The sequence below is a fragment of the Pipistrellus kuhlii genome, unplaced genomic scaffold (assembly GCF_014108245.1).
Source record: "Pipistrellus kuhlii isolate mPipKuh1 unplaced genomic scaffold, mPipKuh1.p scaffold_m20_p_3, whole genome shotgun sequence".
NCBI lineage: Eukaryota > Metazoa > Chordata > Mammalia > Chiroptera > Vespertilionidae > Pipistrellus > Pipistrellus kuhlii.
The window spans coordinates 103,444,203-103,461,794 of record NW_023425529.1 but is presented as its reverse complement, the minus strand read 5'-3'; the positions used below and the strand labels follow the sequence as shown (position 1 = coordinate 103,461,794).

Here is a 17,592-nt window from a genome sequence, read left to right as displayed (position 1 = left end):
GTCAGAGATGGGAATATTTTTTAATAGCACTCTTCAACGAAGGACTAGGAAAATATATCTTAAATATATATTAATTTAGTGTAGTCTCTATGGAGATATTGATATTAGCCATCACCAAATTTTTTATTAAGGTGCATCAATGGGGTTTTTGATTACCATATAAAGAAGGTAGATGTGAGTAAAGTAAGCTTTTGTTGTGAAAGCAAACTGATGTTGAATTGACAGCATAAGAGTTTCCCAGGTAATTTGTGATCCAGGCAGTATTAAAAGCTCCCAATGAGATTCTGTGTATTTAGGAACTACTGCCTTGAACCATTTCTAAAACCTGTAATTCAAATGGGGGTAGAAGCCTCCAGGTGGCTGACCTTCACAGGTGGTTTGGGCTGGCCTCTTTGTTCTGGCAAATTCCTTTGCTTACTTTATGTGATACCTTAGATATATATTTTTTGTGTGTGTGGATACAGCTTCATGTTTTTAGAAAATGTAAGTAAAACCTACTTAGCTATTTAACACACAAATTAGTTAATTCAATATATAATCTTTGAGTGCCTACGTGCCAAAGATATGATGGAAATAAGAAAGACATAGTTCTTGCCTCTGTAATTTTATAGTCTAATTAAACATACCATGCATTTTTGTTTTTCTTTAAGGTGCAAAATAATCCAACGTCACAGAGTAATGGGAGCGAGTATTCTCCAGATAAGGTAGGTTTCTTGAAGATTAATAAAAGCTGATCTATTCTTTGAAGTCTGAAGACTATATATTTATATATATATATATATATATATATATATATATATATATATATATATATTGTCTAAGATTATCATGATTAATGAATTAATTGTATTGCAGGTTCTCTATGGAAATCTATCTCATTAGCTTTCAGAGCCTTAACTGGCCCTATTCATAAATAAAGATTAATTTTATAAGATATATTTTGAAAACCAAACATGGGAACATCTTTATAAAAAATAAAATGAAAATAGTTTAAATAGGCCACATATAGAATGTCTTGTTTTCCATCAGTGATTCAGTGAGTGGTTTGCCTGTAGATAGGGATGGGGAATGTCTGGCCTGAGGGCCATATAAGGAAGGCCCAGGAAATCATTTGGTTTTGCCCTGCCACGGCAACCACAGGCGGGACTCAAAATTCAGTAAGTCTCAGAGCTTTTTCCATTGCAACATAAATTTATATTAAGTGAATTATATTAGCGAATATGTTATAAATATCCAAATGGCTCTAGGCAGAAAAAAGGTTCTCCACTGCTGCTGTAAATGAGAGGTGTGTTCAGTATTATGAGTCTTTATCATAATTATGAGCTGTGTTCTCTGTGAGGTAGATGTGAGTGTGTGCCTGAGTGTGTGCATGCATGCCCCTGAACACATTCATTGTGGGGCAGAAAAGGATTGTCAGTTTCACATGATTGTAAAATCTATATATATAAAACCCTAAGCGACCAGTCAACCATTTGGCCAGCTGTACCCTGGTAGTCAGTGCACTCCCACAGCAGGAGCACTGCTCAGCTGTTGGGCACCAGACTCCAGGCTCACAGCTGGTGAGCATAGCTGCTGCAGGTGCGAGGCTCCCCTGCCCCCATGCCAGTGCTGCTGAGCAGCGGTAGGCGCAGGAGGGCCAGGATAAGCAAGTGGAGGGGTGGCTCGGGGCTCTTCCCTGGGCTTGGGCTCCTCCCCAGCCTCCTGCTGCTTAGCACACTACTGCATCCCTCGGGGTGGGGAATGTTGGACTGATGATTTCAGCCAGCCTGTGGGGATGGGCCAAAACCACCAGCCCATCCCCTGAGGGGTCCTGGATTGTGAGAAGACACAGGCCAGGCTGATGGAGCCCACCAATGCATGAATCTATGCACCCAGCCTTTAGTATTTTTTAAATGATCAAATAAAAATGAATGGTTCTCCCCCAAAATAACTTCTGTTGATTATGCCACTCAAAGCATTTGCATTTATTTTCATATTATTTAGTCAGGACTTCACACAGCAGCAAATGCAAAAAGTTGTGGTTTTATTAAAATCCTTGAGCATAGAGAAGCATGCATGAATAGTTCTGCTTCAGTTTTTTACAAAATTTTCTTTCCTTATAAAAACTCAGATTAGAGAAAACTCCCCGGAAGTCTCTCCAACCACCAGCAGTACAGCTCCATTTGGCCTGAAACCTCGATCAGGTAAACTAAAGCCTCAACATTCATAAACTTGTAAACAACTCAGTGGTTTCTCTTTAGCCTTCTAATGTACACAGCCTTGTCAACTCTGGTGAGTTTTAATCCTGGTGTCAGAACCTGATTACAGCTTGGGAAGGCCAGATTTGGAACCTTGTTTTTAGTTATTCAGTTAGTAAGTTTGTGTTATCAGTAATAAAGATCTTACCTCTATTATTCTGAATCAGAGTGAAGAGGGAAAAGATGATGGGACATATAAGTGGGAAAGAATTATTCTATTGAATTGTATTGATTTTAGGGAGGAAGGGAGGGAGAAAGAGAGAGAAACATCAATGATGACAGAATCACTGATTGGCTGCCCCCCTGCCACACTCCCCTTTCATCTCCCCCTCCCTGCACGCTCCACACCAGGAACAAGCTCATAACCTGGGCATGTGCCCTGACGAGGTATCAAACCATGACCTCCTGGTTCATACTAGTAGGTCGACTCTCAACCACCAAGCCACACAAGCTGGGCTCTATTGAGTTCTTTTTAATCCAGGGAAGATAAAATAGCTAGCCCTGTGTCCCAGATGGTTCCTGATAAGTTAAAGAAAGGTTTCTGGGAAGGTGACTTCCTTTCTGAGACATCCCTCATTGGTATTCTGAGCCTTGGTGTAGGGTCTGTGTATTTACTGTATAACGGGGTGATAGGTCATTTCAAGGCTCACATAACTGGCCAGGAATCTTTTTAAAGAGCCTTTTTGCTTATATTACCTACTTTCTTTTAATTTCTTATTAGTGTATTCACAAATGTAAATTATAGCAGTGTGCAGACTGACTCTTGATTTTAGAAAGAAGGATTATGTATAGAAAAATTTTCTTCTGATTTCTCCACCTATTTAAAATTCTGGCACTTTTCTACCTTCTTAGTTTTCACATTTTTTATTTTTAGGTCTTTTGCATATGCTCACTACTATGCTTTTAACTGAGTACTAGAAAATAACTCAGGTACTTTTAAGCAAAAACTAGTAAAAAACTCAGATATCATTGGATTTTTCAGTAAAGCATTTTGGCAACAATTGAAGTTACACATGTGTATATTTTGAAAATGTGTATATTTTGAAAATACCCATAAAGAAAACAAAGATAATTCTTTTATAAAGGGTTTTGTTTTGGAAGCAAGTTGATTGATGGTTACCCTGTGGCCGGGTATATGGTTTCCTGGGCATTTTGAATGGGCTGTAAGACAAAGCTATTTGAAATAATGCTTGGGTGTGGCAAAGGTTGTCAGTAGGCATTTTATAGGAAGGTGTTTTGTTTGTTACAAAATAAGTTCAAATGAATAGCCTCTTCGTTTTTGGGACTGAGATTCGGGCCAGCGTCCATTTTCATGGTCTCCGTGTGTGCTAGGAGGAATGGCGGTCACTCGGGGCATATGCCATCTGTGCCTTTGGTGATCACCACACGCTGAGGACCTCATATTAAGCTACAGACTATCCCCTAATCCTTACAAAGCAGTTTTGCACAATAATAAATATTTTCTAATTGATTGAATAAAAGTTGAATAGATCTTAGAAAAATAATATTTTGAACATTGCAATTTAGTTGTAAAATTATCTCAGTGACTTCTTTATTTCCTTGTATGGAATCAAAACTCAGCTTATCAACATTGTACTTGTACTGTTAAACCATTTCAAATTCTTTGTAGTGGTGAAAAATAAAGGGGTATTTATTTTGAATAGCAGAAAACAAAGACAATTTCCTCTCCAATTTCAGTCCTTCTATAATGCTGACTAACTTATGTGGAAATTGTTCCAGTTGAAAACTCGGTGGAGTTTGGTTGCTGTAAATAAAGCTAATTTATCTTCAGAACATAAAGTGGATTTTGGAACTTTATAAAACTAGAATTATATATTGGGATTTTTTTCATTTTATTTAATAATGTTAAAGTATGTTCTTTCATATTTTCTAGAAAATAATATATACAGTAATCTTAATTGAACATGATATAATTTTAAAAGATAGAAATATTTTTTGATTGAGTATCTTTGGAACTTTTAAAAGCCAAATGATTTTTATTTTAAAGTTCAGTATATGGATTTATGTGATTTCTTTCATATAAAAAACATAGACTGCTCAAATTAGTAAGTTGGAGTAAAAATTTATACTTTTGAAGCAGATTGGTAGTTTACTTCAAAGAACATTTTTTCTGTCTCCTGTGTTTTCCTCCAAAGAAAGACAACTGTATATAACCAAATAGTCTTAGAAGCATGTCTATTTATTTTACTGGCCCTGTGTATATAAGTAACTACATAACATTTTCTAGTTATAGTTCATTTAAGTATTTTCTAAACATATAATTACTATATGCATATTTAGTGCAAAGAAAATGTTTTTTCATAAATAACCAACTCAGAGTGCTTGAAGTTGAATGATATTTATTGGTTAATGAGATTTGTTGTTAAAGAGACTACTAGTATCCGTAATTGTTTTTATATGAACAAATATTGAAGACAGTATTTAAATGTGTGCATGTCAAGTGTTGAACAAAGAGTTGGCTATATTCACCTATCAATAAAGCATGCCAATAGACTTAGATCTCTTTAAAGAGATATTTTATATTGCCTTATGAAAAAATTTCACAATAGTAAACACTGATTCTATAATAATTATATTGTTAAGTAATAGATATAACTATCCATATTAACCTTGTACTATGTAACCAAATTTTTTGTGTGAATCATATTTGCTAAAATTATTATTTAGAAGGTCTCCGAAAAGGTTATCTGGTAGATCTTTTGTTTTTTTATCTATAATCTGTGGGTACTCTTTTTTTTCTGCTGACATGATTCATTAGTACTCAAAGTCTGTGGGCTTATGGAACTGTTAAGATTCATGATTTTAACTGCATGCAAAGTATATGATTGATAAGTACTAACACTCAGTTTTTATCATTCTTTTTATTCCATGCACCATCTTCCATTCTTTTCTTATATTGTACATTTGAAATTAAATCCCATAAAATGAAATTTACTTCATTTCCATATAATTCTTGTGCCATTTGTGGAATGCTGCTGCCCCTTTGGTTTTTCCTGGTCCTTGTGCAACTATACGCGGACTGGCTCTCTCGCTCTCCTGCAGACCCAGCCCTCACTCTTCCTATCTCCTTCAACAAACTTACACAGGCACAAACATGGGACAACTCTAGCTACAGTGTTCCATCTGAAGGAGACAGTGACAATGGTAGGTGGCTTTGTACCTTTTCTTCAATGTGCTTATTAATAAGCCAATTATTATATTGAGCACTAATTTCTGTGCAGCTAAAGATAGAGCTATATTCACTTGCGTGCCCGATAAAAAAGATATTGAGTAAACCTGGAAAGGGAAGTCCAGAAAAGTGCATGAGTATTGTTCTCTAGCAGTTTGTCAAACGTCTTTTAATTATTTTGAATATTCTGAATTTGGACAGAGCTTTACAGTAATTTCTTCTCTATTTTTCTGTTTGAGTTTTTTGGCTTGTTTGCTTATTTACAAAAATCTGGGGTTTGCACAGTTGGATTATCTATGCTTGCTCCTGCATTTGAAAGAAATACTTTTAGACTTTGGTCTTTCATTGTCTATGCTCTCTGTATATTTTAAAAAATACATTTTTATTGCTTTCATAGAGGAGAAGAGAGAGAGGGAGAGAGATAGAAACATCAATGATGAGAGAGAATCAACAATTGGCTGCTTCCTGCACGCCTCTCACTGAGGAGTGAGCCCGCAATCCGGGCATGTGCCCTGACAGTGAATCTAATTGTTACCTCCTCATTCATAGGTCGATGCTCAGCCACTGAGCCAGCCAGGCCTGCATGAGATTTTTAAAGTAATTACAATGTGCTGTGGCTGATCCTAGGATGCATGCTAAAAATGTTACCATTGAGAAATTTCTAAAAATGAGGAGAATTCACTTGCCTTCTCATTTTTTTTCCAAATTACTTGCTTATTTTGATTTTTAATACCTTCCACTTTTTTTTTTTAGTATAAATTCATCTATATAATACTTAAGAATGGTAACTTGGCCTGAGAATCAAACTTCAAATGAAAATTGAGGATATCTACTTGATATATTTTTTTAAAATATATTTTATTGATTTTGTACAGAGAGGAAGGAAGAGAGATAGAGAGTTAGAAACATCGATGAGAGAGAGTCATCGATCAGCTGCCTCTTGCACACCCCCCACTGGGGATATGCCCGCAACCAAGGTACATGCCCTTGACGGGAACCGAACCCGGGTCCCTTCAGTCCCCAAGCCGACGCTCTATCCACTGAGCCACGCCGGTCTTGGCTACTTGATATATTTTTATGTCATGAAATATTTTAAATAGCTTAAGAGATGAAAACAAAATAAATATAATTTATTTAGAGTTACATAACACATAGTTGAGTCTCTATTAGTTCATATTTTAAACATTTTACTTCAAGATACATAATGATAAAAGTAATGTCAAATGAAATGGAGAGTATGATTTACCCAGAAGAGAAGTGAGATGTGAGATAGCACAATGCAGAAGATTTATTTCCCAATAATAATGTTTATTATTTATTTTTTAATTTAAAAAAATTGATTTCACTGAGAGAAGAAGGGATACAGAGAGCAAAACATCAATATTTGCCTCCCATACAAACCCCGACTGGGAAACAAACCTGCAACCTGGAGTCAAACCCATGACCTTTTGGTGTATGGGATGACACTCCAACTAATTGAGCCACCCTGGCCAGGACAATCATATTTTTTAAAATCTGTGTTATATATGTAATACATAGAAAATATGTATTTAAAATATTTGCTGTGATTTCTGGTCAAAATTCATCTGTAAATGCCTTTCCAGTTGTCTTATGTAAAAGACAACTGGAAACTAATCTTGGCAGGTTAGTTATTAAAGGAATTTTATTATTTCATATATTTCTAAATTTTTTAACTGAAAATAAGTATGGTTGCACAACAAAACAAAAGTCCCTTCTTATATGATTCTTTTTTAAATTCTGGAAGTTAAGGAGGGCTAAATGGAAACTTCCTTGGAAACTTCTTTTACTTAAAAAAGAGGGAGGGAGGCATTTTTGTGTTTTTCAGAAAACAGGGCTATTTGTGGGTCTGATGTTGTTTAAAGGAGATAAAGCCTAGAATGAAAGATTTATGTGTGATTTGGTATTTCCTTACGAGTGATATCTGAAACCAAAGAACTTTATGTAGTTTTTAAGCTGGAAAAAGTTTAGACATCTTATGCAACAGTAGAATGTCTATTGTTACCGATGAGCCCACTAAAACCAGAAAGATGAGGTGACCTGTCAGGTCACATTGCTGTATAGAGATGGAGATGGGTCATGCCCAAGGCCCCTGTCTATCATATTTGCGTTCATTCTCCAGCTGTTCACTGAGGACTCTGTGCAAGCTATGAAGTCAGATTGCTTCTTTTTAATGGAGAGAAACAGATCTATACAGTAAGAGAGGAAATGATATGTACTGTGAGAGAGATATAAATATGACTTAAAAGAATAAAAATTGTAGGTAATATAATCAGAGCTATCATAATGGTCCCAATTCAAATTATTCTTTCCTAACAATCCTAGCAAAAAAACAAGTACTTAAGTGCTTTGTAGATTTATTTACTTATTTTTAAATTGGAAATATTTTTTTATTTTTAAAAATATATTTTATTGATTTTTTTAAATTTTTTTTTACAGAGAGGAAGGGAGGGATAGAGAGTTAGAAACATAGATGAGAAACAACAATCAGCTGCCTCCTGCACACCTCCTACTGGGGATGTGCCCACAACCAAGGTACATGCCCTTGACCAGAATTAAACCTGGGACCTTTCAGTCCGAAGGCTGACACCCAATCCACTGAACCAAACTGGTTAGGGCTCTTTGTAGATTTATTATTAGCTTAAAGACTTTGTTTTAAATTTTCATCTATCCCACAGTAATTAATCCATTTAAAAAACTAGTAGTAATTGTATATTCATGGTTTGCAATAATTTTATATACATTTGAAATGTTCATTTAAAAATCCACAGTTCAGATGTATTTTAACACTTTGTGATTACTTAACATCATAGAGCCAAATACCCAAGCATGCATTTTGTATTTTGAATTTGAGATGAAAAGCGATGCCAAGAAATTAAAACCTAGACACCATTGCCTATCTTTTATCTCACATAAGGATCCAACAAGACATTGACACTTGAATTATATGCTGTTAAACAAAAGCTTATGGTTAGTTTAATTTCCTGATAGTTTTGTATTATGAATGAAATCTGCCAATAAAAACACTGAAATATTAAACACACAATATTATATAAGATTGCCCCCAGGAAAAAAGGCAAAGGAAAATCCTTCAAACATTAGATTTTTTTAAATAGTGTTGGGGCTCCCCTTGCTGGCTTGTTTGTATATTGCTCATTCTGTCTATATTCCTTTACTTTTTGGTAAATGTGGTTTTCTTTTCTTCGGGTGTGGATTATTTCTAGATTTTATATTTTAATATTTATATCTCTTGTGGTTGTGTTTAAATGGAATTTTTTTTTTTATTGGGCTCAGTATTGTGTGTGGGCAAGCCTAATGCGTTTCCTATTTCGTCAGACTTTCCTTCATTTTCCTTTGCTCTGTACATTTCTCATTTCTCCCTGCTGAGTTCTCATTTCTCCCTGCTAGTTACTCTTTCTTTTCTGATCTTGCCTTTGTTTTTAAAATAATTTAAAATAATTGCTCTGGAAAGTGGGGTTTGGTTTTCCTGGGCCTTGGTAACAGCCCTTTGGTGGCGTGTTTTTGGAGCTTTTTGCCTGTGACTTCCTTGGATGGCTTGAGGCAGAGGCTCAGCCCCATGCTGACTCCTCTCTGAGGTTCCAGAAGACATTATGTACTTTAGATCACTCCCTTTCTCCATTAACTCTAAATTAAAGGTCTATTAAGATGTGTCAAACTTTTGGTCTTTCATAAGCATTAGAATGCTGATGCAAAAATTCTAGAACTGACTTATAAAGAAAATACTGAGACATTTGAAGTACAACAAAAGTCATTTATAAGGTGGTTTAGTCCAAAGATACAAATTGAGATTAAAATGGCACTGTTGAGTGAGCATGGAATAATTGATTTTATGGAGTGGACTTGAGTTTTTAATTTTTTTTTATTTAAAGTATATTTGTAAACAATATTCAACCTAAAAAAAAAAAAAAAACCTAATAAGTTGGAACAATTTCTAAAGTGGCTCATAGGAAATATTTGTCAAAATAGAATAGTAGTTGCATAACCTTTTTGTTCTACACTAGTGGCCCAGTGTACAAAATTTGTGCTGGGAGCAGGGGACCTGCGGGAGATGGTCCCTCAGCCCGGCCTACACCCTCTCTAATCCTCGGGGAATGTCTGATTGCTAGTTTAGGCCCGATCCCTGCTTGCTCCAACTGTCCCCCCCGCCAGCCTGCTTGCCCCCAACTGCCACACCTGCTGGCCTGATCGCCCCCAACTGCCCTCCCCTCCTGGCCTGATCACCCCTAACCGTCTCTGCCTCAGTCCCACCACCATGGCTTTGTCAGGAAAGATGTCTGAAAGGTTTCTCGGTCTAATTAGCATATTAGCCTTTTATTAGTGTTGATTATTTACATTATGGTGGATGATATTATTAGAATTGTATCATGCCAATGCAGACTTTCTACCTTGTATTGATTTTTGAAATTGGAGTTCTCTGCCCAAAATTTCCTAAAGTGCTCCCCTACCCTTCTCCCTAAACACACATACATAGTCTAATGGGAGCTAAATATGCCTCTTACCAGCTCTTTGCTCCCTCTGTGTGCTTGGAAAGTCTTAATAGGATAAAAATCTCAAGGGAGAAAAAAAATCAAGTTTAAATCTCCTCTGGGTTTTGTGTCATAAATAAAACTCAGAGAATCAGTTTCACATTAGAAGATTCTAGAATTGCTTTACATATTTAAAATAACACAGGTTAATAATTTGTTGGCTAAAATGTTTCATAAGCCTGAGTTAAGAACTAAGTGATGATACACAGGATTACATGTTTGAGTATGGAGTACAAAAATTCTGCCTTCTATCATGCCAGTGACAGTGAATCCAAAAAGTTAGCTCTTTAGAGATGACCATAGATTCCTTTTAGAAAAGTTAGCAAGATTAGAGGCAGGTAAGAGATTATCATTGGTTTCAGATCCTAAAATTACAACCTCCAGGTATAGCAACCAGCAGTGGTGCTCCCTCTGAAAGGAGTTAAGCGTCTGGCTGCAGAAAAAGGTGTGCTCTAAACAAGCAGTCGCCAACCTTTCAGACCACACGTACCACCGGTCTAAACTTGAGAAGAATAATATCTTCTAAAGACTAATACAGAGGGTACAAAATATTCTACACATAAGTAAGGGTCAGTGGCATGCTGGAAGGCAGGATTCTTCCATTCCACACTCAAACATGTAATCCTATGTATCATCACTTAAGTTCTTAACCCAAGCTTATGAAACATTTTAGCCAACAAAACATTAATCTCTGCTATTTTAAATATGTAAAGCAATTCTAGAGACTTATGTGAAACGGATTCTCTGAGTTTAATGAATAGAATGTGAAACCTCGAGTGTAATGTAAATGAAAACTTAAAATGAAACCCTGGGGAAAATGAGAGAGGAGGGAAATCTTTCAGAGAGTGAGTTGGACCCGTTCTGAAGATGAGCCAATCTCTTTCCTGGATTCGGTTTAGTGCCACCAAAAAATACAGCTTTTGTTAGTCACACAACCCAGTATAATTTTAAAATATAATCTTTTTTAGAACATTTAAATCATGCTTTCCAGTGGTGTCACATTTTTACCATTATTTCTGTGAGCGGTGAATGAAATATTTGGGATAAATAAAGAAACCATTTGCTTAATTTAAATATGAATAGTGTTATGGTAACCTACTCTAGATAATTCATAAAGGCTTTTTTTCTTTTCTATTATAGTATTTCTAAGACCTCAGAGAAATTTGGAATCTATAGACCCACAGTTTACAATTCGGAGGAAAATGGAACAAATGAGAGAAGAAAAAGAACTGGTGGAACAACTCCGTGAGGTACCCAAGAAATATTATATAACTGAATAATAACTGTCAGAACTGGAGCAACATGGCGGTGAGGGGCACCTCTCCCCAACCACTGCCACTGAAGCAGTTGAAAATCTGAGTATAACTTTTGACTCTCCAAAAACTTAACTACTAAATAGCTTGTTAACCTGAAGCATTAATGGTAACATCAACAGTTGATTAACACATACTAAACATGTATTATGTACTGTATTCTTACAACAAAGTAATCTAGAGAAAATGAAATGTTATTAAGAAAATCATAGGAAAAGACATTTATAATACCATACATATTTATCAGAAAAAATCCTTGCCCTAGCAGGTTTGGCTCAGTGGATTGAGCATTGGCCTGTGAACTGAAAAGTTCTGGGTTCAATTCCAGTCAAGGACACATGCCTGGGTTGCAGGCTCAATCCCCAGCACGGGGCATGCAAGAGGCAGCTGATCAATGATTATCTCTCATCATTGATGTTTCTATCTCTTTCTTCCTCTCCCTTCCTTTCTGAAATCAATTAAAAAAATTGATTTTTTTATTGTGTAAGAGGACACTATCAGTCATGTTTCTGTTCATTCATATTTGCATATTTCATTAATTCTTCAGGGGAAATGCTATATTCTTTTAGAAATCCTTTAGTTGTCACTTTTTTTTCCTTTTTTAAGTGACATTTTAATTGAAAATATTATATAATAAGAAATAATGTTAATTGGAGAAAATAGAGATATGATGAATAAAAATAAATACTTTTTTATCCCATTGCTTAAAGACAAGCATTGTTAACATTTTGGCTTCTACTGGCATTCTTTCTACATTTAAGTTGTTTCCAAGTTGTGAATATCTCATATACAGTCATGGGCCGCTTAACAATGAGGATATGTTCTGAGAAATGTTATCAGGCAATTTCACTGTTTTGTGAACATCTTAGAGCACACTTACACAAGCTTAGATGGTGCAGCCTACTACACACCTTTGCTATATAGTAACCACCGTTGTATATGTGGTCCATCCTTGACCAAAATGTCCTGATTCCCCCACAGAGCATTGAGATGAGACTCAAGGTCAGCCTGCATGAAGACCTGGGGGCTGCGCTCATGGATGGTGTTGTCCTCTGCCATCTGGTCAATCACATCCGCCCGCGATCTGTTGCAAGCATCCACGTCCCCTCACCAGCAGTTGTAAGTAAAGTGAAACCAGTTTTTATATAAAACAGTCTCTTTTGAGACAGTGTTGCTGGCTAACAGTGCCAGTGGGATCACCAGGAGATCCTCCCTTGCTGGGCCCCAAACCACTAGAAGAGCAGAAAGGAGTAAGTCTGAAGGAAGCAATATTTTCACTGTAAAAAGGGAGAATAGTCTGTCTAATAAAAGGGTAATATGCAAATTGACTGTCGCTCTAACACACAAGATGGCCAGCAGGGGAGGGCAGTGGTGGGCGATCAGGCCAGCAGAGAAAGGCAATTAGGGTGATCGGGCTGGCAGAGGAGGGCAGTTGGGGGAGACCAGGCCTGCAGGGCAGGACAGCTTGCGGGGGACCCAGGCCTGCAAGGGAGGGCAGTTGTGGGGGGGAACACACCTGCAAAGGAGGGCATTTGGGAGGGACCAGGCTGACAGAGGAGGACAGTTGGGGGGACCAGGCCTGCAGGGGAGGGCAGTTGGGGTGACCAGACCAGCAGGGGAAGATAGTTAGGAGTTACTAGGCCAGGAAGGGAGGACAGTTGGGGGTTACCAGGCCAGGAAGGGAAGACAGTGGGGGTGACCAGGCCTGCGGGGAAAGACAGTTAGGGGCAACCAGGCTGGCAGGAGAGGGCAGTTAGGGGTGATCAGGCTGGCAGGGGAGTGGTTAGGAAGTGATCAGGCTGGCAGGCAGAAGCAGTTAGGGACAGTCAGGGAGTCAGGCAGTTGAGCAGTTGGAAGCCAGCAGTCCTGAATTGTGAAAGGGATGTTTAACTGCCCTCGAGGGGTCCCAGATTGGAGAGGGTGCAGACTGAGCTGAGGGATACACACACACATACACCTGCACGAATTTTATGCATCGGGCCTCTAGTTTAAAATAAATGTGTCAGTTACAGAAAATGAATTTATTTCAAATATAGAGCAAATCATATTTACAAAATTACTGGTTGAGGTGCTAATTTTACAATGTTAGGGACTAAAGATTCATTTCTTTTTAAAAAAAATGTATTTCATTATTTTTTACAGAGAGGAAGGGAGAGAGATAGAAAGTTAAGAACATCAATGAAAGAGAAACATGGATCAGCTGCCTCCTACACACCTCCCACTGGGGATGTGCACACAACCAAGGTACATGCCCTTGACCGAAATTGAACCTGGGACCTTTCAGTCCGAAGGCTGACACCTAATCCACTGAGCCAAACTGGTTAGGACTAAAGTTTCATTTCTTACCAAGGCTTATTTATCAGTGAGAAGGCTTGAATGGGGTTTGTTTCCTTTATTAATCTTTAGGGATTTTAGCATAGCTCTGAAAAAAATGTTGGCTCTGTGTAAAAAATCATTAGTGACCTGTCGAGCCAAAGCTGATCAGCCATCATTAATGCAACAGTTCCTTGATCATTCACTGTGCTCCAGAGAACATTGGGAGGTACTTGGGAATGATGGGAAATATGAAAATAACTGAGACTCCATTAATGCCCTAAAAATATTTGTCCCCTCTGTAGGGGTGGTAAAGCTGGCAAGTAGATCCTCTTCCTGTATACACAGAGCATGTTACCATCCAGAGGAGAACTATGGAGTCACTTTTATGGTCAGTCAGATGACGGTGGAGAAAGGGATCAGCTTGTCCTAGAAGCCTATGTCAGGTTCAGACAAGTAGAGAAAAAGAAAAACATCTATTCACACTATTTGCTGTTCTTTAGACAAGGCAGGAAAAGAGTAAAGGCTAAGACTTAGGTTTTGGATTCAAATTCCAGATCTGCTCATAAGCTGTATGTCTTTGGAAACATTTTTTAAGCACTCTTAAACTCAACTTGCTTTTCCCTACCATGGGAAATATTGTGAGGTTGAAATTGAAATATGATATACGCATACATGTAAGCCATTCTTATCATTAGTGTTAATAGAGCAGATTTTCAAAATTCAGACTTCTTAATTCCAAGGCAGTGCTCATAAAGAGACCACAGGCAGGGGCACTGGGGGAAAGCCTCTGTGAAGCCATCTGCGCCTACCCTCGGCCTCACATTGACACTATTTGTCCTAATTTCTTTCCTCTGTTCTTAGCTGATAATGCCATTTCAACTCTCAGTTTCTTTTTTATACTATTGAACATGTTTTTCCTTTGGAAAGTTTGGTCATTTTTTGCTTCAGAAAATGGGTGGGGGCTCTCCCTCACTTCCAGAGATGGAACGTTTTCTTTATGTAGCTTGAAGCACACTTTCATTGATTTTCTGGGCTGACCTAAGTATTTTGAATGATGTTGAGCATCTTTAGAATTTCAGAACAGACTCCCCTAAATCGTAATTAGACAAAAGAGGGTCAAAACTGCCTCTCAGTATCCTGTGTGCTGGGTCTGATTTCCCCATATCACATTACCCATTTCTGTGCCTTCTCTTTGCATGAGGCTGAATGTAGCTGTCTTGTCCTCAGATATATGAGGGTGGGCATAACCACCTAGCAGCTTCTTGACCCGTCTTTGCAGACTCATGTCCTCTTTAGCCAGAGTGGAGAATATTTGTTTAGACTCCCAATTAAATTGTTCCACCTGGAGGCAGGATTTCTTTCTTTTTTTCAGGGGTGGGATAGAGGAAGTCCCTTTTATTAATAAATACTGTGCAAATTTAGTTTTATGAAGATTGGTGCAGGCCCCTAAGTGATGGAATGAATTGCTTCATTCTCAGTTGCTGTTAGCAGGGTAAGGTCAGTCTTTATAAAACATTGCTCTACACATAGAAAGTTGGAATTATTCATGCTTCTTGCCTCCCTTTTTAAAAGAACTGGTAGTGGAATGTTAAGTTTAGCAGTAAAGCTTTTAAAACAGCATGTAAAAAATAAAAATATGTGAATCAAGATGTGCCTGTTATCCATGCCACACACCCAGAAGTCACCTCTCCAGGGTCAGCACTCTTGGAGAGGCTCTTGTTCAGTGCTGTTTATCTTGATGTTGCCTCTTTCTAATTAAATCCATTGCTTCAATGGGAAGGAGTTTAATTGGCCTGCTGAATTTAACCCTTCATATACAAATATAATTGCTGATAGGAAAAAGTGTATTTTTAGGTGAACTAAAATACATCACACAAGAGTTTGACCCCATAAAGTTGTGTATAAGTATGTGTATGTGAATACATGTATATAAGCACATATGTATATATGCAGAAAATTTTTGCATATATGCATACATGTATGTATTTGTATAAATATATACATATGGCCTGGTGCAGAAAGTACATGCATGATGTGGGGGGGAGGGAGAAGAGGAGGGGGTGTGGAAGCAGGTCTCCCTCAGCCCGGTGTGCAACCTCTCCAATCTGGGACATCCCTCTCGCAATCTGGGACTGCTGGCTCCTAACCACTCACCTGCCTGACCACCTAATTGCCCCCAACTGCCCCTCCCCACTGGCCTGCTCACCCCCAACTGCCCCCCCCCCCAGCCTGATCACCCACAACTTGCCCCCTGCCAACCTGCTTGCCCCCAACTCCCCCACTGCCAGCCTACTTGCCCCCACCTGCCATCCCCGCCAGCCTGATCGCCCCCAACTAATCCCCACTGCCAGCTTGCTCACCCCCAACTGGCCCTCTCTGCCAGCTTGCTCACCCCCAACTGACCCCCCCCCCAATAACCTCCCCCACTGCCTGATCACTCACAACTGCCCTCCCCTCTTGGCCCCTAACTGCCTCTACCTCAGCCCCCACCACCATGGCTTTGTCCAGAAGAATGTCCGGAAGGTCTCCTGGAAGGTCTCCCAGTCTAATTAGCATATTACCCTTTTATTAGTATAGGTAGGGGCTGGCTGGTTTGCCTTGAAGGGTGTCCTGGGTCAGGGTGGGGGTTCCCTTGGTGGGCGGGACAGCCTGGGCCTGGGCAAGGGGCCTGTGGTGGTTTGCAGGCTGGCCATGCTCCCATTTGGGTGGGCATCCCCACTAAGGGGGGTGTGGCCAGCCCGGGTGAGGGGCTGATAGCTGATTTCATGCTGACCATGCCCCCTTCAGGGTGGGGGTCCCCACTGGAGTGCTTGGGCAGCCTGGGTGAAGGGCCTATGGCTGTTAGCAGGCTGGCCACACCTCGCAGTGGAGACCCTTACCCTGATAGCGGCGTGGCCAGCTTGGGTGAGGGACTGAGAGCTATTTGCAGGTCCCTCCCTCGGTAGCCAGCCCCGGGCGACCCAAGCCTCCCCTCCCGGATGCTCAGGCTAGCTCTGTGGCCACCACCTACAGGCTCCTCCTTCAGTGGCCAGCCAGGGTGGGTGGGAAGCTTGGGTCACCCCCAGCGACAGAGGAAGCCAAGCTTCCTCCATCCCTAAGGACAACCCAAGCCTCCCACTCACTCTGGCCTGCTCCATGGCCGCCACACAAAGGCCCATACTTCGGCAGCCAGCCCAGGTGGATGGGCAGCTTGGCTTCCTTCATTGCCAGGGACAACCTAAGCCTCCTGCCTGCTCCGGCTGGGTCTGTGATCACCACCATCTTTGTCCTGCCAATTTGCATATTTTGTCCTGATTGGCTATGGGTGTTGCGGAGTGACAGTCAATTACCATATTTCTCTCTTATTAGTATAGATGTGCAGAAATTCTGCATATAAGATACATAACTATGTATACACATATATATGTCTGTATACACTAACATGTATGCATATAATATCTGGAAAAATATAATAAAAACTACTACTAGTTCTTTTCTCTATGTGGACATTTCTGGATAGGCAAATTTTTATTGTCTTCTAATTGCATACATAATTCTTCAATAAACACATATTACTTGTGCCATTTAGAAAGTTTAAATTTTAAGTTATTGTTACATAATTATTTCTCTTTTAGTAATACATTATTTCTGCTTATTTGTATTTATAGCCCAAGCTTAGCATGGCCAAATGCAGAAGAAATGTGGAAAACTTTTTGGAAGCATGCCGAAAATTAGGAGTACCAGAGGTAAAACCAAACTTATCTAAATACTGTGTTTTAGAAAAGATTTTATGTGTTTGAACCTACTGAATAGATGTACAACTTTGTACATCCTTTTAATCTGTCTTTCTAAAGAAATATTAAATAAGTCATAAAAGTTTAGTTTAAATTTCTCTATTACAATGAAATTAAAATGTCTTAAGTCATATGGTCAATTCTGAATAAAAGGAGAATGTAATTTCTTCGAGGTTTTAAAGTAAGTGTATAATTCCA

The 17,592-nt window shown here is 38.8% G+C and overlaps 1 protein-coding gene across 7 annotated transcripts in view; it reads left to right on the top strand.

Annotated features, from left to right (window-relative positions):
* LRCH1 (leucine rich repeats and calponin homology domain containing 1) overlaps positions 1-17,592 on the top strand; it is a 187,213-nt gene that overhangs the window by 154,674 nt on the left and 14,947 nt on the right. For 4 of the 7 annotated variants that reach the window (XM_036455304.2, XM_045588622.1, XM_045588623.1 and 1 more), the window contains 6 exons: positions 651-704; positions 2,111-2,183; positions 5,301-5,402; positions 11,133-11,242; positions 12,287-12,424; positions 17,269-17,346. In XM_036455304.2, coding sequence (XP_036311197.1) covers positions 651-704; positions 2,111-2,183; positions 5,301-5,402; positions 11,133-11,242; positions 12,287-12,424; positions 17,269-17,346 — 555 coding nt within the window. Of the gene's footprint in view, positions 1-650; positions 705-2,110; positions 2,184-5,300; positions 5,403-11,132; positions 11,243-12,286; positions 12,425-13,923; positions 14,468-17,268; positions 17,347-17,592 lie in introns of those variants that run through there. The other 3 variants (XM_036455307.2, XM_036455305.2, XM_045588624.1) reach the window with 2 other exon arrangements.